Genomic DNA, 24,544 nt, shown 5'->3' on the forward strand with positions numbered 1-24,544 from the left:
AGGTATACAGTCAGCCATTGCTTCATGCAATGGCTGACTGTATACCTTACTGCACGCATATTGAGATTCCATTGTAATCATGCACCCTAACTGTCTGTTATTCCTAGTATTGTTTAAATTACTGTACTGATGATGTCCCAAGATACTTGGGATGAAATATTTACGAATTAAATAGTCATTACTGTGGTTATTACGTGTGTTTTTAGTGATCATTTCCATTATCCAGCGTGACTACTTCACAAATTGTACAATGTGATCCTTGAATTTCAGGTCCTCGTCTACCATTACTACCACCACCCACATCTCTCATATCCTCTATCTCCTTTAACCATGCTACCGGCCAAGACATCTATAGATGTCAAGGTTATCATGGATACGAAGTACATGTTAAAATTGTAATGCTATTGATATTACATTGAAATATGTGATGGGTATGAAGCGCATGAGGAAGCGTATTTTAACCATAATGGCCAGTTTGGTGGTTAAAGTTTCCCCATCAAGTCTATATCTATATCTGATATTCCTTTTTTGTTTACCAAATTTCAGAACACCTTACACTTCGCAATATTGAATCGATAGTTCCACTTACTTATTCCCATTCGTATAGTCTATTCAAGTTCTCGTGTAAGGCTACATCTGCTTAGCTTTGTATTGCTCTTTCCAATTTTGCATTGTCTGCAAACAGTTAAATATCACCAGTTAAACCCATTCCAGTATCATTAATATACCAGTTGAACAATAATGGCCCCAATACATATCTCTACGGCACTCCACTAGTGACTTTCCATTTTTGTGATACTGCATATACGAGGGTTGTCCTTAAAGTTCTCGACCATAGATGATATTGGCAAGATTTTTTTTTTTTCCCCTAAGTTGGTACATCTGTCATAAGCATCCATGTGATATTGCAAGTCATTCTATTATTATTTTTATTATTATTATTATTATGGGTATCTCCATGGAGTCAGTAGACTCATTGCGAGAGACCCAAACTATCAAAACAATATCTGTCCTATCTCTTCTTGAATTCATTTACAGATGAAGAACTCACAACTGAGTCACGCAATGCATTCCACTCATTCACCACCCTCCAGGCAAAAAACCTTGTTCTCACACCCTTGTTAACCACACTTTTCCTTAATTTCCAGGGATGACCTCTTGTTCTTCCATCACTATTACACAGCTGAAACATTTCCCCTGCATCAATCTTATAAAAACCTTTTAGTAATTCAAATGTTTCTATCATATCCCCTCTTCTCTGCCTATCAGCCAACCTCTGCAATCCACAAGCTCTCAATCTATCAATGTAGGGAGCATTTTTTACATCACTCACCAACTTAGTCACTCTCCTCCGAACCCTCTCCTCATCCAAGAAATCCAGGTGACCAGACCTGAGCACAGTAATCCAAATGTTGAAGTATCAACGCCTTATAAAGGGGAATAATAACCTCTTTAGCTTTGGATGTTAGTGTGTTCCTCAATAACCAATTAATCCTATGTGCAATCTTGGACACCTTAGTAATGTGTCCCCTGAACTTCATCTCTGTATTCACCAACACCCTTAAGTCCCTACCTCATCAATTTCTTGGAGTACCATTCAATCAATGTAGTACACAGCTGGTAATCTTTTCATCCCAAAATGCATAACTTTACATGCGTGGATAGGCTTATGTGTTCGTCAGACATTTTTGTAATAGATTTCATGGTTTGAATACTTTGGATACCCTTGCACAGTTTATTAATTGGAAAGAAACAAAAATAATGCACAGAAGCTTCTACAAGTCAGAGAGGTTGTTCCTGGAATCAACAGAAGCCTTAAAACATACTCCAAACCTTAACAAGTATGGCTGTATAAATCTACCAAAGATTTGGGAGACAGTCATCTTAAGACCAAATTAATATTTATTACTTTTATTTTATTTCATTTTTTCAAACTTTCTAAGACTATCATTTGGACTACTATTTCAAAACTTTGAAATTTTTTTTTTTTTTTTAAACCTAGATGGTGCCATATTAGGACTTTAGTCTTGAGTTGTACTCTGCAATTACTTTTACTAGCCCACTGTTACACCGGATTGTGGTTGTTTTGCATTTGTAACAAACTTTGTGTTGTGTGCTCTGAAGATGCTGGATATAATATCAGCGAAATATTAGTTTTTAATTTAATAAATAGTTATTTTCTTATCCATCTGTGTTCATATCAAACCATGAAAGCATAACTTGACACTTTATCATATTGATCTGACATCCATTACCTTTTGCCCATTTTGACAGCTTATTTAAATCATCCTGCAAACTGTGAACATCAGCTTGATTTTTTATTGCACTACCCAACTTTGCATTATCAGCAAACAACTGAATATCTTTAAGCCATTTCCTATATCATTTTTCCTATATTCTATCAAGTAGTTTGTTTTATACAGCTGTCTGAAGCAAAAGTGTTTCTGTATCCCTTGAAATAGATAAAATTGAGTATCGTGTAGTTATAAAATTCTTTGTAAAAGAAGATTTAATGGCAAAAGAAATTCATTTAAAGTTCATAAAAGTTTATGGGTACCCTTCTCCTTCGTTTTTGAAAATTAAGAAATGGACTGCCGAGTTTAAACGTGGCCGTATCAGCCTAGAAGATGAAGGATGTCCAAAAAGTGTAACAACACCAGAAATCATTGATCAAGTGCAGAATATGGTATTGAATGACTGGCTAGTCAAAGTGCATGAAATTGCTGAAACTATAGGCATTTCAAAGGATGTGTAGGATATATTTTGCATGAGAAATTGCAAATGCAAAAGCTTTGCTCAAGATGGGTGCTGCACTTGCTCACAACAGATCAAAAACGCACTAGTATGAAAATCTCTGAACAGTGCTTGGAGCATTTTAACAAGAATAAAACTGATTTTGTGTGTCGATTTATTACTATGGATGAGACTTGGATTCACCATTATTCAGGATTAATAATAATAGTGCAGATGCGGCAGCCCTACAAGAGGATTTGAATAAGCTAGATAGATGGGCAAATGAATGGGGGGTGTCAGTTTAATGCTGCAAAATGTAAGGTCTTGAGGTTTGGGACACATTGATGGGATGCTGCATACTCTATTGGAGGAGATATACTGGAGGAAGTAGGAGAGACAAGAGATCTGGGGTTGATGATTGATAGAAACCTGAAATTTAGGGGACATATTGCAAAGGTGGTGAAGGTAACACAGAGGATTGCTGCAATAATGAGAAGGATGCTGACCTGCAGAGATGAAACAGTTATCATTCCATTGTATAAGACCTGATCAGACCACACTTGTACTATTGTTCTCAGATTTGGTCCCCAGGATATTTAAAGGGGATAAATTAACTGTGGAAAGGGTACTGTTGGATCGTCCTTCCTGTCTTTTGATCCGCCATCTTGTTTTGACGTTGTTCTTATTAAGGTTAATTAATTGTATGTTGATTACTAATCCAAATATAGGGAAATTTCTATTTTACTGCACCACCATATATTCAGATTAGTCTATGCAAAATAGTGTAATCAAATATTAATTAACTTTAGCAGTCTAATGTTTATATATAGGCCGAATTTTACATTAACATTTGAGGTTCCCGCTAGGTCCGATAATTTTATGAACGGTGGAGTGGAAAAGAATCAGGCTGACAACAAATTGAAATCAATAAAACAAAACATTTAATGCAAGGTTATATAATATATACGTAAGCATACTTTGGATACAAGATAATGCAAAATTAACTCAGTTCCACTACACATAACATTCACTTAACTTTTGGTATTAAACACCGAGCTTCAAAATCTAATTTCTCCTTAATAGGCAAAGATAGTTCTAAAGTTCTTTACCACTGAAATTCACAGCAAATATTTTTACAATAGTATTCTTTATCTATCCCTTAGTCAGAAATCACATAGCTCAGTCAAGAGATAGCTATCACTTTAAGGGGGGGGGGGGGACTATTTATCTTCTAGCTTCGGCAAAATTCAGCATAAACACCACAGTTAATGTCAGGATTTAACAGAAGGAGATAACTCTTATAACTTAATTTTAAATGCTATAAAGTACAACTGTTCTTACTGGAATAAATCCTTGCACATGTTATTCACTGAGGCACACCTAAAACTTTAGTTAATTATCACACTGGAGCTACACATTTCAAAAGTAATCTTCTTTAAATTAACTTAATATTTATTTCAGCTCATCACATATGCAGACACACTTGCACTAGAAAATTCACTTATTCCTCACATACTACTTTGCAATAGAATCTGCTTTCCACTAATCTTCCTTGAAAGCACTGGAATACAACATTAACTTCAGAATTTTATATCAATATTCTGAGTTGTCAATTTGCATTTTGATCCTTCATAATCTGATTACAGCACTTAATTCTTTGTACTACAGCTTCTTACTTAACTCCGTGCTGCTAATAAATTATTTCCTCATCTCTATTGTACTGTTCTTAGTGCTGTTACTGTGCTGAGTGCTCCAATTGTACTCAGTCCCTAGTTCCCTAGTTCTAGTGCTGACTCTGCCGACCAACTCCTGACCCACTGCTCTTGTTTACTCTCGCTTTTGGTTTATATATTTTCACTCCGTTTTCCCGCCAAAACTTGTTCTCACCATCTAGCTCATATCAGTTCCATCTCACATCCATAACTCACACACTACACGCTCGTGCCTTCTATTTTTAACTCCATCTCCATGACAACAATTAGAGCAGTACGTAAGCATAAGCGTTACATAACATTATACCTTTACATACAGAAACTAAATAAAAGGATATTTTTCAATTCAAATAATATATAATTAAATATGATGAACACAAATTCTTCTACTATCAATATAGGAATAAATAAAATAATCTGAACGTTAAGATGAAAAGCCAAACGGCTATTTTTTTCTGGCAAGGTTGATAAGTTAAGGGGATAAAAATCCCTTATTGTTTTTCAGCCAGTAAGCAAAACTAAGATCGAAAACTACGATCTGAAACGTTCCATGAAACATTCAGATCATAGTTTTCGATCTTAGTTTCGCTTACTGGCTGAAAAACAATAAGGGATTTTTATCCCCTTAACTTATCAACCTGTCGGCATGAAACGTTCAGATCGTAGTTTTCGATCTTAGTTTCGCTTACTGGCTGAAAAACAATAAGGGATTTTTATCCCCTTAACTAATCTGAACGTTATTTTTATACAGAGTCCTTTCCATTATTAATACATATCCTAGATTGATTAATTAAATAAAAAACTGAAAGGTAATTATATGAATAATAGTTTATAATAAGAGATTTACATTAAATAATATCTACAAATGTAGCCTTTGATATGGTGGATTCTGAAGGGAGTATTAATAATTTTAATTTCTCTTCATTCAGAATCCAACAGTACAAAGGCGGATAACAAAGATTGTTTCAGGACTGTACAATGATAGTTATGAGGATTGGCTGAGGGAATGTGGACTGCAGAGTTTGGTGGATAGAAGAAGGAGCAGTGATATGATTGAGACTTTTAAACTGTTGAGAGGTGGTTACAGGGTTAACACTGGGGAGTTCTTTCGCTTGGTTGAACAGTGGGAAGGAGTGATGACAAGGGGCCATCCCTGGAAGTTACGAAAGGGAACTGTGAGTAAGAGGGTGAGGAGTGGCTTCTTTGCATGGAGGGTGGTTGAACCATGGAATGCATTGCCTGATGGAATGGTGAGAGCGAGAACGGTCAATGATTTTAAAGAGTGGTATGATAGACTTTGTGTTTCTTAGGGAGACCTCCCCTCGATGAGTCTTGATAGTCTTTGTGTTTCTTAAGAAGGTCCTCCCATGATGAGTCTTTTGACTCCATGGAAGCCTGAATAATAATAATAATAATTACATACCAGAATCCAAACAGTCAAAACAGTGGACAGAAGCTGGTTATTCAGCGCCAAAGAAGACAAAGTTGGTTCCATCAGCAGGAAAGGTTATGGCATTGGTGTTTTGGGATGCTAAAGGCATTTTGTTTATTAATTATCTTGAAAAGGGTAAAACAATAACCAGGGAATATTATTACGATCTTTTAACCAGAGTAGAAGAAAAAAATCATCTTTCATCAGGATAATGCACCTGCCAACAAAGTTGTTTTGGCAATGGAAAAATTAAGGGATCTGCACCATGAATTGTTGGAACATCCATCCTATTCCGGAGATTTGGCTCCCTCTGACTTGTCTCTTCCTCAATTTTTTTCTTTGAATTAAGAGGTGATTGCAGCTGTAGAGGGGTATTTTGTAGATCTTACTGAGAACCACTACAGGCATGGGATAATGGCGCTAGAACATCGCTGGAATAAATGTATTAGTCTTAAGGGAGGTTATGTTGAAAAAGAAAAATTATTTTGAAATTATAAATTTGTTTTTTTCATTGTTAGGCCAAGAACTTTTCAGACTACCCTCATACAACTTTCTGATTCTTATGTGACAGGCAGTCAGATCCAACTCACTAATCTCTTATCCACTCCCATCCATTTTAGTTTATTTAACAGCTTGTTGTTTGGCAGTTTATATAAAGCTTTTGCAAAATCTGTGTATGCCTATGTGCATCTCCCTTGTCCAATTTATTTGTCACTTTGCTATAGTACATAAGTAAGTTAGTAAAACATGATCTTCCTTTAGCAATGCATTTAACAGTGGGTTGCCCTTATCAACCCATTTCTATATCCTAGTTCTCACTAATCTCTCTAATACCTTAACCCCATCTCCATGTATACAGATTGGCCTGTAATTTGTAGCAACAGCATTATCACTGCCTTTATGCAGCAGAACAATTTTATCTTCTTTCCACTCTCTTGGAACATGTGCTCTTGTAAGATTCTTATTAAACAGACATGCCAATGCTACTGCCAATTCCTTGGAACATTTCTTTAAGATGCATGGTGATATGTCTTCAAATCCTATCACCTTATTGACATTAAGCTTATTTGTTTCCTCATATACCTCCTGCTCACTCACAATTAAGCCATCCTGGTCTATGTTCTCTATGTTAGAGTGTATCATGAGTTCACTCTGATCAGGATGAAACACTCTTAGAAGTTGTTCACTGAATATCTGAATGATGTCTTCTGCAGCAGGCTACAATTTTTGATATCTGAAAAAACTCTATGGTTTTACTTGGCCGGATTTGCTTATTTCTTCTCATACTGTACTTTACTGTATTTTTGCTCTTCTTACCAATCGAGTCACTTTCCTGACCTGCTCTTTATACTTCTCATGCAGTTGATTGCTACCATTATTCATCTTGTGCTTCCTCTGCAGTTTCTTCCAAATTTATTTGGAAGAAACTGCATTCTTAATCCTTTTATTCATCCATTGTCACCTATGTTATTAAGTTTTTTGACCTTCGGAATTCATTCACACATCAGTCTTATTAAATATCTTTTGATTAGTTTCTGTGCAGCATTTAACTCCTTCCCACTTAATACCTCATTCCATGCTATAGCTCCAAGCTCTCTTCCTAAGCTTTTCATAATCATCACCCTTGTAATTCCGAATATATCCTTTTCTAGAAGTAACCCAGGTGATCACTTCATGATCACTCTCACCAACTGGAGGGAAGTGCAAAATCCCACTGACAATCACATCCTGTGATGAAATGAACAGATCTAAAACTCTTGATCCTCATGTGCCCTCCTTTACATACTGCTCATGGGTAATCGTATGAGGTGTGACCTATCAAGTATGTACAATTTATATATCAACAAATATACTAATTAAAAGTAATGAAACATTTTATTGTCGTATGTTATTTACATTAGACTATTGGCAGGATTTGCATATATTAATTGCCAAATGTAGCCTTGATGTCTCGAATGAATACTTCAAAAAACTGTTCATTGGGTTACATCCGCAACACCAAGTTTCAATGAAGTGTCTTGGCAGAAGGTCGGGGGTTGTCCCATGCATTTTTCTCAACATCTTCAGTTTCAGATCTCACCACAGCCTTTCGATTAGCTGGGTGTGTGCTCCAGTTATTGGGTCAATGAAATTCTCACTATGGTTTACAGTTTGGTGTACATAACCATCTAAGCCTCTGTAAGCCAACCATTCATCAGAATGGAGGGTGGTTCCAAGTGCAACCTCCGCCGTGCTAATGGAGTGAAGAGTCTGTCTATCTCGATGCTCGACAATCTGATCAGAATGTTTCTGGACCAGCCCCAAAACCCATGGCCCTTCTATTCCTTCTGCCATGATTTCTCTGTCCAGGAAGCACTTCCTGAAGGAGTTTCTTGTAACTGCCAACATGTGCAGTTTCACAGTCCCCGAGAAGCAATAAGAGGACCTGCATCTGAATAATGCAGGTCCTCCCATTTTGTCTCTCTTCTCCCAAAGTTGAAAGGGGACATCGCAGCAGAGGTTAAACCAGTCTACTACCACTTTTTGGCAGTGACTAGTAAATTCTTCCACTTGTGCAATGGACAGGTCGCTACACCACAGAAATGCAACCGCCAAAATACTCCATACAGAAAAGTTGCTATGAGCTCGGCCACGGCCGTCTAAGTAAGTGAAGAAGTTGTTGAAACGATGAACCAATTATGCTGATTGGCACCCTTTCCTCTTGCATTCGAACCCAGGATAGCTGGTGATGGTCCCATCTCGCTTTCGAATGACCATCTTTGTCTCTCCTACACATCCCTATCTTATATACTGAGGCATAGCTGCTTCATCTTAAAAATCGCCCTGTTCTTGAAGCCAGATTACTGCACTTTCCTCACTGTTGATGATTGAGTAAAATACTCAGCTTTGCATCTTGACATTTACTATCCCTAGAGTAGATCCTCGAGTAGCTTGTCCTTATATATATAGCAAAGTCTATCTCCTCTCACAATGTGACATTTATTATCCCTAGAGGAGTAGATCCTAGAGTAGCTCGCCTTTATATACAGGGTGGCCATAAAATAACTTTCCCTCTTTGGAGGCATCTGTAGCTAAAACCAATAAACAGAATGAGAACAAATTTTATATTGAGATCTTTGAAGGCAAGGGGAGATGATTTTCCCCGAAAAAAATATTTACTACCAAAAGTCGCTGATAGAGGAATTTTTGGCACTGGCTGAGCCAAAAGGCAGTCAGATATTTGCAGTAAACACAGGTAAAAAGGATTATGCAAATTTTACTGTGCATACGTGACAGCAGCGCCACCAATTCCACTTAAAAAGGGATTGGGAACGTTCAGGCAGTTATTTGAATGACTGACCTCAATATGTGTCCTACCTTGTCTCAGTGTGCTTTACTTGTTAAGTTGTTTTACCTTAAAACATTGCAATGCCGTAGCAGCCCTACAGGAATTTAGAAGGCTTCATAACCTGCGTACAGGTCCTATGTTAGCTGTAGCACTGAGAGCTATGATTAAGAAGTTTGAAGAAACTGGATCACTAGGAGTCAGACCTGGCAGAGGATGGAAAGCAGTGCAAGAAGAGACAGTAACAGAAATTGCTACTGTGGCGTTCGACGACACAGGGACCAGTACTGTTCCAAGTGCTTGTACCATAGCTCACAAACTTGATATGGCTTATGGTACAGTCTGGAAAATCTTACGGAAAATGCTTCACTTCTATCCGTATAAGTTCAGTCGTGTGCAAGCACTAACTACCACAGATTATGATAAGTGCATGACCTTCGTGCTAATGTTTCTTGCCCAAATGGAAGTCGACAATGACTTGCCTTGAAGAATATTGTGGGGTGATGAGCCTCATTTTTATCTGAATGGGTCGGCCAACACTCACAACTGCAGAATTTGGGCATCTGAACATCCCCAAGCGATCCAGCAAGTACCACTGCATTCTCCAAAAGTAACTGTGTGGTGTGGCTTCACAGCCGATTTCATAATGGGACCATACTTTTTTTGAGCGTATTACTCCTACAGGTCTTGCAACCTGCTCCATTACTGGGGAGATTTATTGACTAATGCTGGAAAATTTTGTCATTCCTGCATTGCAACAAAGACAATGTTTGGTCTCCATAATTTTTATGCAGGATGGAGCACTTCCTTTGTTTACTAACCCAAGTTGACTATATATTTCTTCATCACCACCCTATACATTCCCTAGCCTATAGCAGTATCCAATTAAATATCTCTTCCTGTCAATCTCCACCCCACATTATACCGGCTCGAAACCATTGCTGCTTTTTACATCTCGCATTTCCACTTTATGCGGACATAATTCACTTTTAACGACTTCTTCCACACTTTAACTACCACCACTGAGATACTGACAGGCCTGTAAGTTGCAGTTTTTCTCTTGGAATTATGGCTCCTTTATGCAGTGGAACCATTTTGCCATTCTTCCACTCCTTTGGCACCTTTTCCCAAACGAGGCTCAAATTAAACCTCTTGATCTGAGGAGGCACCTATCTCTTGCACATTCTTGTAATACGGGGTGATATGCCATCTAATCTCATGGCTGTGTTTCCATTTAAAGTTCTGTAATATTGTAAGTACCTCCAATTCATTTTCTGTTTTCCCAGCAGTCAATTTCACATCTGTCACTGGAATATTTCTACCTGGATGGTATATATTTGCAAAATAATCACTCAGTACCTCAACTATTTCATTTGTTTTGTTACCTCCCTACCACCAGCACTCGTTAAAGTCATTCTTCTATAGTCTTTCTTTGTTTTACTTATCACACAGTGAAAAAATCCCTCTTTTGGCTTTCCTTACCATACTGGTCACCCATGTTGGCCATGTCTTGTACTGCTCTCAGGCATACTAATCTTTTTTTTTTTTTTTTTTTTTATATTCCCTCCACAACTTTTTCTTTTTCTGCAACTCTTGCTGAATGGTGCTATTCATCCATCTTAATCCTATCTGATTTTTCATCCTGACTGTGGCTGTACAGTCTTATTCTACTTTCTCAAACACTCCTTGACCATCTTATATGCAGCATTACTAACATCTCTTTCCATTCAAATTCTTATGTCATGGCATTGCAATTATCTGACACCTCAGTTTGTCATAATCATCTGCTTTTTAATTCCATATATATTCCAGACAAGCCAGATTTTCTGATAAGAAAATTTGGCATGTCTGGCAATCTCCCAGTTCAGGACTATATCATCACTTCTCCCAAGTGGAGGGAGTATGGCAACATTGATTACTGCTAACTTCTCTGATGCTATGACATGATCCATCACCGTCAAATCTCATGCTCCCTCAATTACATATTATTTCAGGTAATAATCTCTTAGCATCTGCATAAATGCCAAAAAGAATAGGAGATAGGCGAGAGGGTGGCTGTTCATTTGAAGAAGTCAGGTGTGAGGTCAAGGCCAATAAGGCAAACTATACAGTTGGTTGTTGCTATAGGCCCGGAAGTTCCACAGATGATCTGGAAGACATGCATTAGCAAATTAGTACAATGAATGATGATTTATGTGGTGTGGTTATTATGGGGAACTTCAACTATGGAGTTGACGTTGCAGTTGCAGGACGATTTAAATGGACAAAAGTTAATGGGTGTCAGTTTAATGTTGAGAAATGTGAAGTTATGCATTTTGAGATATATAGATTACAAGTCTTGTATCACATGGATGGCACTGTACTCCAGAGATTTAGGAGCGGTGGTAGACAGAGAGTTAAAGTTTAGAGGACATATTGCTAAAGTAGCCCATGAAATTACTTGGCTATTGAAGAACACATTAACAAGTAGAGATAAGGAAGTTGTTATTCCTCTTCATAAGGCCTTGATACACCCACATCTGGATTATTGTGCTCAAGTGTGGTTTTCTCGGGGATGAGGAAGCAGTGGAGAGGATTTAGAGGCGTGACCAAGATGGTGAGCAGCCTGCAGAATGTACCCTACGAGGATAAATTGAAAGTATGTGGATAGCAGAAGTTGCTTGATAGGAGAAAAAGAGGGAGATATGATAGAATCATTTAAGTTGCTTAAAGGGTTTTATAGGACAGATGCAGGGGAAATGCTTCAGCACTTGGCTAGAGGAACCAGAACAAGGGATCTTCCTTGGAAGTTGAATAAAGGTGTGGTTAGTAGGGGAGTGAAGACTAGATTTTTTGCTTGGAGAGTTGTGAATGTGGGGAATGGGTTGCCAGAGTCAGTTGTGAGTGTTTTGTTCAAGGGGAGGTATGATGGAATATGTGGATAATTTGTGTCTCCCAGAATGAGTCTTCAGACTCCATGGAGGTGTCCATATAACAATAATAATAAATTCCATTTCCTTCCCTCCCTGTGATCATTTGTTCTTCCAGTCTATGTCTCCATAGTTGTCTTTATAATAATTACTTAACCTGCACTTGTGTTAATTTGCCAATTAATGCTGTCTACATTCACCTACCTCATGAGTCTTGTGACTCCATTAAGATCCTGAATAATGATAATATGATGTAGAATGGCTTATCCAAAAATTCTTTAAAAATCTTATTCTTTTCAGAAAAGAGTAATGTAGTGCTACCACATCTCATATTGACTTGTTCATTCTGTAATTTTTTGGGTGATCCATTTTGCATTTTTCCTTTTCAGTGTGCTTTCTTGGGCATTGTTCAAGTAAACTGATATCAGTAATTCTCTTCTCAAAAAATGTTGATTAGAAATGTGTGTACAGTTTATTTTTTTTCCTTCATTCCATCCATTAAAAATACAGTAAATCATCATCTTGTAGTGTACTTAATTCTACATCACTCAGGAAATGAATTTTATCTCCGCTAATTGTGTGTGTACCAGTTTGATTTTTACCAGGTGCAGAAATCCCCTGTTTGTATGTGAGAGATTAGTTCTCTACACTGCATAACCAGCTCTCAGGAGGGGAAAAAAAAATGGTGCTGTAGTGAATTTTTGCTATGTTTTTTACATTATCCAGCACACTCATACCCCTCATATTCCATTTATCTTTTGTTTTGGATTGTATATTAATACTTTATGAATTTTCTGCTTTATGAATTCATGCATTCATCACATATAATATTCCTAAGCATTTTTTACCCTTGCAGTTTTTATTTGGAATTTAATTTTCACCTCGAGATTCTATCATTTAATTTATGTAGTGTTTTTGGCATATCCGCTTTAGCTGTAAAATTTGTTGTACTAAATTTGTTGTACTTGACCATTTTTCATTAAAATGGTCAAGTAATAGCAAAAATACAAAAATATATTTATAAATATATTTTATTTATATTTATTTCAAGTAATAGCAAAAATACAAAAATATATTTATAAATATATTTTATTTATATTTATTTCAAGTAATAGCAAAAATACAAAAATAAACTGTTTAGTAAAAAGTTAATGGACATCATAGTGTGAGGAATAAATAACCATGGCATCCACCGTAATGGGGGCAGATATCTTACAGGCATAATTTCCACAAATGTATGATAGCGATCACTGGGAATTTTGGCCCATTCTTTCTATATGCATGTAATGAGGTCCTGGACTGTTATGAGGGCAGATGTCCTTTGATCTCACCTGATGCTCCAGTTACAGCAGCAGCTTTATGATATGGTGCACTGTCTTGTTGAAAGAGAAAATGGTCAGTTCCTTAGAAATGCCACAAAGTAAGAAGCATTTTGTTCAGAATGTTCAGATACCGAGTAAAATTTGCATAAAATGTTCATAGTACCACAGAGGTCCTAGGCCAAACCAGGAAAAGCAGGACCATACCATCATACTGCCACCTCTACAGTGCACCATATCACATACTGCTTTATGATATGGTGCACTGTCTTGTTGAAAGAGAAAATGGTCAGTTCCTTAGAAATGCCACAAAGTAAGAAGCATTTTGTTCAGAATGTTCAGATACCGAGTAAAATTTGCATAAAATGTTCATAGTACCACAGAGGTCCTAGGCCAAACCAGGAAAAGCAGGACCATACCATCATACTGCCACCTCTGAATTTCATAGCTCGAGTTACGAACGCTTGTAAGAGACATTTGCCACATCCATCCATCTGCTTGATAGTGGGTGTAGTATGATTCGTCGCTTCATAACACAACTTTCCAGGCTTTCCTGTCTCTCTGTACATGCTCTTTGTACCATTGAAGATGACACTGCATGTTTGTTCTAGTAATGTGGGACTTGCATATGGTGGTCCTGCCATGAAACCATTGTCGTGAGTCTCAGTTCTGAAGTTTTCGTGCAGATTCATGTTCTTCATAAAAACATTCAGAATGGGTTCTCCAGTTGAAGCCCGGAATTCCGCATTTAATGTGTTGGGCAATGAATGGTGGTTTTTACATATTATCATTCATCGCACCCTGTGGTCACATTTGATAAGTGTGGTGCATCATCCAGTGAAGGTAGTACTTGCAGTTGCCTCCCTGCACTTCCATCTCAGTATAGCATCACTGATTGTTGACCTGGAATTGCCCAATTTGTTGACAATTTGCTGAACAGATAGGCCTACAACATAGCATCCTGTCACACCTCTTTCAAACTCCATCAGGTCTCTTGCAGCCATTTCACCTGGACATAGTTGGACTGACTTGGGCACATCATATTCCTTTAATTTACACTGGCTATTAATTCATGGCTCGTTACATTGCTTGATGCACCTTGTCCATTGACTTCTTTCCAGGCAATGTGTGTGTACACACACACACACATATACATTATATATATATATATGTATATATATATTTATCAGGGATGTATATTCCGGGTGTGCTAGGTGTTCTGTTCACACCCATAGAATAGCAATATCACCGATATTATATTTTTGCATTTATACGCATGGATAGGCTTATGTGTTCGTCAGACATGTTGTAATAGATTTCACAGTGTGATATGAACACAGATGGATAAGAAAATAACTATTTATTAACTTAGAAGCTAAAATTTCGCTGGTATTATATCCAGCATCTTCAGAGCACACAACACAAAGTTTGTTACAAAAGCAAGACAACCACAATTCGGTGTAACAGTGGGGCTAGTATAAGTAATTGCAGCGTGCAACACAAGACTAAAGTCCTAATATGGCACCATCTAGGTTAAAAAAAAAAAAAGTTCAAAGTTTTGAAATAGTAGTCCAAATGATAGTCTTAGAAAGTTTGAAAAAATGAAATAAAATAAAAGTAATAAATATTAATTTGGTTTTAGGATGACTGTCTCCCAAATCTTTGGTAGATTTATACAGACATACTTGTTAAGGTATGGAGTATGTTTTAAGGCTTCTGTTGATTCCAGGAACAACCTCTCTGACTTGTGCAGGGGTATTCAAAGCATGGTCTGCTAGACCTGACTTGCCATGGTGAAAGTGTCGGATATATTTTTTGTGTTCACTGAGGCGGATGTCCACAGTTCTTCCTGTCTGTCCGTAGTAGGCTTGATGGCAAGAACAGGGCACTTCATAGACTCCTGGATGTGATAAAGGAGTGCATTTGTCCTTAGGTGAACGGATGAGAGTTGCTAATTTTACATACAGTTTGAATACTGTGCATAGTTGGGGTTTGTTAAGCACCCTAGATATCTTTTCAGATGTGCCTTTAATGTATGGGATGGTGATAGTTTTGTTGTATTCTTCTGTGGTAAATAGAGGGGATTTCTGGGTAACATTTAGTATGTTATCTATCTTATGGGGATTATAACCATTGGTTAAGAAGGTGTGAAGTAGGTGAGAAAGTTCAGCAGTGAGAGCAATGTCATTGGAACAGATTGCTCTAGCTCTATGGGTTAGTGTTTTTAAGATACCGTATTGTTGAGAAGGATGATGGTGTGATTGTTTGTGTAAGTATCTCCCTGTATGTGTGGGTTTCTATAAACTGAAAATAATAAGGAACCTTCTGGAAGACATGTGATCAGTGTGTCCAGGAAGGGCAGGCAGTCATTGGCTTCTAGTTCCATTGTAAAGTGGATTTTAGGGTGCTGGCTATTTAGATGCACTAAAAATGTATTCAATGTGTCTGGGCCATGTGGCCAAATAGCAAACATATCATCAACATAGCATAGCCAGAGACTAGGTTTGAGAGTGGCGCTGTTGATAGCTAATTTTTCCAGATGTTCTATGTAGAAGTTGGCTAAGGGGGGAGGGAACCCATAGCTGTCCCATCTAATTGTTTGTATATTTTCCCTTTCCATGTAAAATAACCTGCCTGTACTGTGAATTTAAGTAGCTGAAATATATCTGGGGGAAATTGTGAATTTAGTAAGTTAAGTTAATAAATAGTTATTTTCTTATCCATCTGTGTTCATATCATACCGTGAAATCTATTACAACATTACAACATTTTTGCATTTATTCCTGTTAAAGACTTCCCTAATTGTTTCCTAGTAGCTTTGTATGATTCCTAAAATTAAACACAATATATTAATGATTTATGAAGAGGATACGTTTTTTGACATGTAAACATTGCATCACATTCGTGTTATTATCCTAGGTGTGCAGTCACAGATACGGACACCTTTGAACAGAAACAGACATACAGATGGTGCAGTGGGTTAAATTCTAAGCATTACAGTGGTTTTTAAACCACTGCAACGCTAAGAATTTAACCTGCTACACCATCTGTATTAAACAAAAATTAAACAAAAAATGTTGTAGAGGGTATATAAGGAAAAAAAGTGACAGGCTAACTCATGAACAATACAAAGATCAGGCAAGAAAGGCAACTAGCATGGTGAAAGTGAGGCATGATGTATGCTGAGCTAATTATTATTATTATTAACCAAGACCCCATGGAGTCAAAGACTCATCTAGACTTGCTCATCATTTGCTGTGATTGGTAATTGTGTCAATGTAATTGTGACAAATTACAATGTTCACCAGTCCAAGTGAACATTGTCATTTGTCATGAGTTGCTGTTTTTGCTTTCTGAGTTTCATCTGCATGCATGAAGTTGTTAGATATTGAATGGAGAACTTCTTGACAAGTTATTCATTCAGGATCTAACATGTAAGCTTTACAAAATAACAAAGAAATTTGAATAATACCTGCTTACCAGCGGAAGGTGAGAAACACCTAAATTGTTGTATATGAAAGTGTATATCAGTATGTGTAATGTATTTTAATTATTTATTGTCAAACAGAAAGCTAAAATCAAGAATTATATCAGATTAGCAATTCATGTAAAGGAATAATGGCTTAATTTATGTATTGTTAAGCTATCATAAAATCGTAAGTCTTGAGCTAAGAAATGACTGATAGGATCAACGGTCACGTCTAAACCGCAAGTGCCTGTCGTAACGCCGAAGGCTGCAGCTTACGGGGAAGGTTGACATAAGTGCCTTTCCTTGAAAAAAATGCCTAATAGCAAGGAGGGAAAGCAAGGATCAACCTAAGGTTGATGTAAGTTATGGATGGTGCAAAAAAACAGTACAGAAAAAGAGGGCACCAAGAAAGAATATCTAAGGCAATACGCACCAAGCTCTAGGCTTTTTTTCTGTTTCTTCCGGGATTTTGGAGATCGAGGACTCTCTACGAGTGATCGGAGACAGGACAAGCCAGGGGTGCTATGTCGACGGACAGCCGGCCGTATTCATGACTTGCGCTGAGAGGTATTCCATGGAGACCCGTATGAGAATCAACAGCTCATGCAGAATGGTGCCAAATGCTGAATGACCCACCTGAGCGACTGGAGAAGGCTCGTAGTTCCAGCCATTTTCCTGATTTGTGTCTGGTAGCAGAGAACGGAACAGCTCAGCCACGAGACCTGACCCAGAACCAGCCAAGACAAAGGATGACCCGAGCAACACGTGGCAGCTAATAGACCTTCGGAGAGACTTGGTAAAGTAAAGATCCTTTTGTTTTATATCTTGAGATTGTTTGAAGGTAGAATTTGTATCTTGATAAAAGCAAGACTGAGGACATTTTAGAGATCTTTGACAGGATCGAGTAATTAATATAGCCAATTCTATTAGACAAAGAATTGTATAGGATAAATCTCTAACTTGTATATGATTGAAGGAGTGAAAACCCTTTGTTAATTGAGTAAATTTAACTAAGAGAGAAATGAGTTGTGAAATATCTGTTTAAAGTAAATGTGAATGAAGGAACTCGACTTGAGTGTGACATTGTTTAATTATCCATTTGTATTACATGATTTTGCATGTCAGTTTATGTAAGAAGGTTAGATTAGCATTGAACAGTTTTGTATAGCTTAGCATAAGACATTCAATTAGCTAGCAATTCAGGTTTTGATAACTTAATACAAGATTTAATGTACCTGTCTTTTAGCATTAATAAACATGTTTTGTTACTTGAACCTGAGTCTTGCCTGAATTCGAGGTGTCAAACTACCACTTGTGAAGATAGAACCAAATAGTGGGAAGGAGTTTAGATAATTATATAGTTGCGATTAGATTGTAGATCACAACTGCAAGGTACCGAGATCTATATACTCGCACGTGAATTCTAGATTAAAGTATATGCCTAAAACCTAGGAATATTTCCCTGATCATGAATTATGTTCTTGTTGTTATAGGAAGCTGGCTGGCGCAGTTAAAAAATAAATTTGCCAGTTTCTGAAGAGGAAATATCCCTAGGAGCCAAACCGGGTTATATATTAAGGAGAAAGATATAAAATTAACGCAGAAGGATAGAGAGAGAACTGGATCAAAATTGGATCATACTAAATACGTACTCTAATAAAGAAACGAAAATACAGAAACTTAACAAAGTGTAAACTGATGTGTTTAGGACATGGATGGAAATGGACTTTATATACTAATGAGAGATAATTACTTATATTTAATTATATTTTATTTAATCCCCTACGTCACTGTCTGCTATAATTAATAGCAGACAGTGACGTAGGGGATTTGGAGAATAAGTGTGTTGGATCTTGTTATAGGATCAGAAGACATAGAACTAAGGGGGGGGGGTTACATTGCCTCTAATTGGAGAAGGTGATTATGATATAATTAGGAGGCAGCTTGAAGCAGTACCATGGCATAAAGATCTACAAGTGAAGGATGTTCTCATGCCCAGAGGTGAATAAATCGGGTAGGAGTTAGATGGATAAGTGGTATCATTAAGCATGATCCACAAACAAAAAAATGTTCTAGAGGGTACATAAGGAAAAATATCGACAGGCTAACTCATGAACAATACAAACATCAAGTAAGAAAGGTGAGTAGCATGGTATGGAAGGCAAAATCAGATTATGAGAATAAATTAGATGAACAAGAGGAAGAATAACTAGGACAGATGGTAGAGAGGTAATGGAGGCAGACAAAATTGTTGAGCTACTGAGTTATCATTTTGCAATGTTATATCATCCAAGTGAAGATATTGTTATGACAGAAGTGACAGGGACTGATGTGAGAGCATAGGTTGAAGAATTGGGGACATTTAGTCTATTGCAGAATCTGATGCAAACACAGCTGTGGGATTGGATGGCATATCTGCTTGTGTTTTACAAGAATGTGCAGAGGAAATCATGATGCCTTCTGACTAGGTTCTTTAGTTTGTCTCAGCTCTGGCAAAGTCCCAATAGAATGGAAGAAGGGCAAAATTATTCTTTTGCATAAAGGAGGATCTAAGTCTGCGGTAGCAAGTTATTGACCAATAAGCATCTCAGGAGTGGTGATAAAAGTACTGGAAAAGTTGTTAAAAAAGATGTTGAAAGTTTATTTTTCACTTGGTTAGACTATAATAAATTTAGTATAATTCTTTATCCAAGTGTGAGCAAACAAAGTTTGTGCCTGAAAATATCTTCAGGACTGGGGTAAGGTAGTACAACACCGGGAAATTCGTAACTAAGATGGACCAAGCTAACATCACTCCTATCTCAGTATCTCCCATAATGAAAAACACTCAGAATCTTCCATAATGTTTTGCATTATGGGAGATACTGAGATAGGAGTGATGTTAGCTTGGTCCACCTTTGCTACAAGTTGCCTGGTGTTGTACTACCTTACCCCAGTCCTGAAGATATTTTCAGGTGTAAACTTTGTTTGCTCACACTTGGATAAAGGATTAAACTAAATTTATTATAGTCTCTAACCAAGTGAAAAATAAACTTTCAACATCTTTCTCTAAATCCAGAGTAATTTAATAAAAAAGGTGGCACACCTTTTGACAACTCCTATAGGTAAAGGTGACCTCGCCATTGCTTCTGCCTGGTATCTCCACTTCTGTGCCTGGCTCCCAAATGAAGAGGTCGAAACTAGTCTGGGTAGTTGGCCTTCAAAATGGGCGGGGATAAGGCAGGTTTCAAGTCCTTTTTAGGGCTCGGATGGCAATGCTGTAGCCAGTGAAGTTTAACTGAGGCTCAGCTATTGCTAATATGAGTACGCTCTCTTAAGGTTTTTGCCTTAAGGGAGCAATTTGAGTCTCCGGGTAAAGTGTTCTCCGGCACGGCCCGGTGAGGGGCTTTGTCGGTGAATGCTTTTCTTCGGAATTTGAGCAGTTATGCTCGGTGGTGGTGGTAAGTCGAAGGCCATCACCGCTGAGATGGACAGTCTTTCATCCACGATTGAGTGGCCTAGGGATCGTCTGAATTTTTAGAGACGGCTTTACCTTTAGATAAGGTCGAAACTAGTCTGGGTAGTTGGCCTTCCCTTTAATGCATAATATTATACATATCTGCAAGGAGATGTGTTTTGCATTATGGGAGATACTGAGATAGGAGTGATGTTAGCTTGGTCCACCTTTGCTACGAGTTGCTCAGTGTTGTACTACCTTACCCCATTCCTGAAGATATTTTCAGGCACAAACTTTGTTTGCTCACACTTGGATAAAGGATTAAACTAAATTTATTATTGTTAAAAAAGAAAATTCAGTAATGGGTGAATAAGAATTTGGTACTCTATGAAGGGCAGCATGACTTTGGGTAGGTCATGTCTTAGCAATCTACTTTTTTTTATAATAGAGTTAGAACTCGGTTAGATGAAGGGAATGGCTACATCGTGATGCTGCTGGATTTTGCAAAAGCATTTGACAGGATACCACGTGGAACTCTGTTACACAAACTGTAACAAATAGCGATGGACAGAAACTGGTGATATGGATAGAAGGATGACTGATGGAAAGATACCAAAAAGTGGTATATGGAGGTACAGAATCCAGGAGAAGGCAGGTTACTAGTGGTGTGCTGCTGAGTTCTGTTCTCAGATCACTGCTGTTTAATTTGTACATAAATGATATAGAAAATAATTTGAATAAGATATTCAGTTTTTTGTTGCTTGATGATGAAGTTGGATAGAGTGATAGTTAATCAAGTTGATGTAGAGAGCTTGTAGGATGCTTTGAATACGCTGACAGTATGGGCAAAACATAATGGATATAAATTTAATGTGGAAAATTGTCAAGTTATGCATTTTGAAGAGGAGAATAGAAGATAGGACTGGTAGGAGGATAGAGGTTAAAGAAATGGATGTTCTTAAATATTGCAGAACCTCAGTACAAACATGGCCATAGAATTAGATAGCATATCGGCCCATGTATTATGAGAATGTGAAGGAAACTTTCAGCTCCTCTGACCAAGCTATTTAATTTGAGCCACAGTAGGGGGAAGGTGCCAGTGGAGTGGAAAGAGGGAAAATAGTCCCATTGCATAAAAGACAGAAATAGCAAATTATAGGCCAATCAGAAGATTGGCCTATACTCATAACTCATATACTATACCATAACTCAGAAGTGGTGGTTATGGTATTGGAGAAATTGGTGAAAGATAGAATTTTTGAAGACATCACAAGATAGGTTTTGTGAAGGGTGAGTCTTGTCTTATAATTTGCTTACTTTTTATAATCAAGTGACACTGGAGTTGGATAAGGGAAATGGCTACTCAGTATTATTGCTAGACTTTGAAAAAGCATTTGACAGGACTCCACATAGAACTGTACTGCATGAACTGGAGCAAATAGAATATGAATCGTTATTTGGATTAGAGGGTGGCTGATGGACAGATATCAAAGATTGGTTTATGGAGGAGTTGAGTCCAGGAGAAAGCAAATGACCAGTGGGATACCACAGGGCTCAATACTTGGTCCTCTGTTGTTTAATTTGTATATCAATGATATAGGAAATGATTTGACAGGAAATAGTCAGTTGTTTGCTGATAATGCTAAACTGGGAAGAGCAATAGTAAATGAAAATGATATAGAGATCCTGCAGGATGACTTAAACAGACTAGCAGTATGGACAAAAGTAAATGACTGCCAATTTAACTTGGCTAAGTGTAAGGTGATGCACTTTGGGAGGAGATCATGAGCTGTGTACTATACTCGTGGAACTTACCTGCAGTAAACTGATGAGGCCAGGGACATGGGTGTGATTGTGGACAGGGAGTCGAAGTTTAGAAGGCATATTGGCAAGTTAACCAAAGTAGCACATCAGATTGCATGGTTGTTGAACAAAGTATCCCATAATGCAAAGCACACACACACATACTCTCGGGTGTGTATAATAGTATGCAATATGTGCGCTTTGCGTTATGTGGCACCAAGGCACAACTAGGCTAATGGCTTTACATTAATTGATTTAGTATCCCATAACGTAAAACATGCATCCTTTCAGGCCTGTATAATACTATGCATTAGATGTGCTTTGCATTATGGGATACTGAGGTAATTAATGTGAGGTCATTAGCCTCTATATACAAGTAGCCTAGTCTTGAAGCTACTTCACATGCAAACTTTGTTTATTTACACTTGGATAAAGGATTGAACAAGAACATAATTTTTGACATCTTTAATTTAATTAACAATGACCAAGTGAAAATAATTTCAACACCAAGCTCTATTCCAGAGTTTTGATAATAAAGTGTTACACCTTTTCACTAGTTATATATGAGAGATATATGCCTTCTGCATTACTTTAACCTTGGTATTTCTCCTGGGTCTTGCTCCCACTGATGTGGTTTACACAGACGTGGGATCGCTGAAATGGTCTCAATCATTACATTCTATTAGATGTTTGAATATGGTATAGTCTCTACTGATGTGGCCTTTATTAGGTCCCTTTGGTGGGTCCATGCATTTCCCTTAGCGACGAGTGTTTCTGTTCACTGATGGGGCTTGCCTGTCACTGAGTGGGGCTAGAGTGATGAAAGGAATCGCCTAGTTTTTAGAAATGATCCTTTACTTATGCAAAGGTCAAAATTGGCCCTTCTCATAATGCATAGCATTATACTCACCTGTAAGAATGTGTGCTTTACATTATGGGATACTAAGGCAATTAATGCAAAGTTATTAGCCTCTCTATACAAGTAACCTAGTCCCGAAGATACTGCACTTGCACTCATTGTTTGCTTACACTTGTATAAAAGATTAAGCAATTATGTAATTTCTTGGCATTTTTAATTTAAGGTTTCGTATATTTTGTAAAGTACACCCTATGAGTTAAATGAATACATCATAAGGAGTAAATTGTTATCCTATATGGTTGTTTTAGTTTAAAAATTTTTTTTTATCTTTCCTAGATGGAAACTGAGTGCTCTGCTGCTTCTGAATTTGGATCAACCACTCTCTGGAAGACTGAAACAGCATGTTATGCAGATGCTGTGGAGTGGTGTCACTTAGATCCTAACAAAGATATCATGGTATGTGGAATGTATCAGCTCAGGGTATGTTGACATGTTTGTTTGATATTGATCAAATTAAGTGCAACAATAACTTTCTCGTAGACAGGCTTATACGCTGGTTATGCATTTCTAAATCACTTAGGAATTGAACAACGTAGATTAGAATATAAATTAAATTAAACTTTAATAAATATTTCTGATATTTCGGCAACGTCACGTTGCCATTTTCAAAAGGAACTTACAAAAAGGTACGTGCACGCAGGCACTACAACACAGTAACTAAGAATGAAGATATGAAGCTATCATTCTCCTAGAAGTTCTGATGGTGCCCTCAAGCGGGCTAAGTAGGTGTTCTTGGCCGTTGGGCTGAAGGTCTGCTGATGTATGCCTCCCAAATTTGGGGCATTCGCATACAACCAAATTTGTTGAGGTTAGGAGAGTTTCTTAGGGCTGATGCTGATTCCATAAATAGTCTTTCGAATTTATATTTGCTACGGTGCATTACTGTAGTTCCACCGTATTCTGTGGCGTGTATCCAGAGCATGGTCTGCAAGACCAGAATGGCTGTACTTGTGAAACCGGAAAAAAACAAAAAAAAACAATAACTTTCAGTTTTCAAATGCTGACAATGATTTTCTTTCCTTTTTATTTTTTTTTTTTATATATTGACCCTGCACATGAGAGATCACAAGACCTACAACGCGAACAATGCATTGTTTAAGGAAGTGGTTAAGGAGAAAGAAGTAATCTATTAACACCTTTCTTGAAAAGCTAGGGTTGTACACATTGGGAAAAACAGTATGGGAAAGTCTGTTTTAAAGAACAAAGGTCGATGAAATGAAGGAAGGAAGGAAGATGAAGAGATTTTGGTTCAGTATGTTTGGAGTTGTACTGTATACAGATGTTGGCCAGTGGCTACTACTACTCTAGTTCTTACTTAATTAGAGGAAAGCAAGGAATGGTAGTAACCAAGTTTAATGGAGCAACACCCATGAAAGTACCTATAAAAAAAAAAATAAAAAAAAAGGCATAATCTAGAAACAGATGTGACTGTAAGGAATCTGTGAGAAAGGAGTCACCTATTAGAAAGAATTCTATTAGAAGTCATA

At 37.4% G+C, this 24,544-nt stretch overlaps 1 protein-coding gene and 1 pseudogene across 4 annotated transcripts in view; both read left to right on the plus strand.

Annotated features, from left to right (window-relative positions):
- The window catches only part of LOC150094880 (diphthine methyltransferase), a 154,600-nt gene that overhangs the window by 9,754 nt on the left and 120,302 nt on the right, over positions 1 to 24,544 (plus strand). For 2 of the 4 annotated variants that reach the window (XM_090411429.1, XM_090411430.1), the window contains exon 2: positions 23,334 to 23,477. In XM_090411429.1, coding sequence (XP_090267555.1) covers positions 23,334 to 23,477 — 144 coding nt within the window. The remainder of the gene's footprint in view (positions 1 to 23,333; positions 23,478 to 24,544) is intronic. The other 2 variants (XM_090411431.1, XM_090411432.1) reach the window with 1 other exon arrangement.
- On the plus strand, positions 20,134 to 20,266 carry LOC150094881 (U4 spliceosomal RNA; annotated as a pseudogene).

The sequence above is a fragment of the Typopeltis vanoorti genome, chromosome 21 (genome assembly GCF_054136105.1).
Source record: "Typopeltis vanoorti isolate ZY-2024b chromosome 21, IOZ_Tvanoo_1.0, whole genome shotgun sequence".
Taxonomy (NCBI): Eukaryota; Metazoa; Arthropoda; class Arachnida; order Uropygi; family Thelyphonidae; genus Typopeltis; species Typopeltis vanoorti.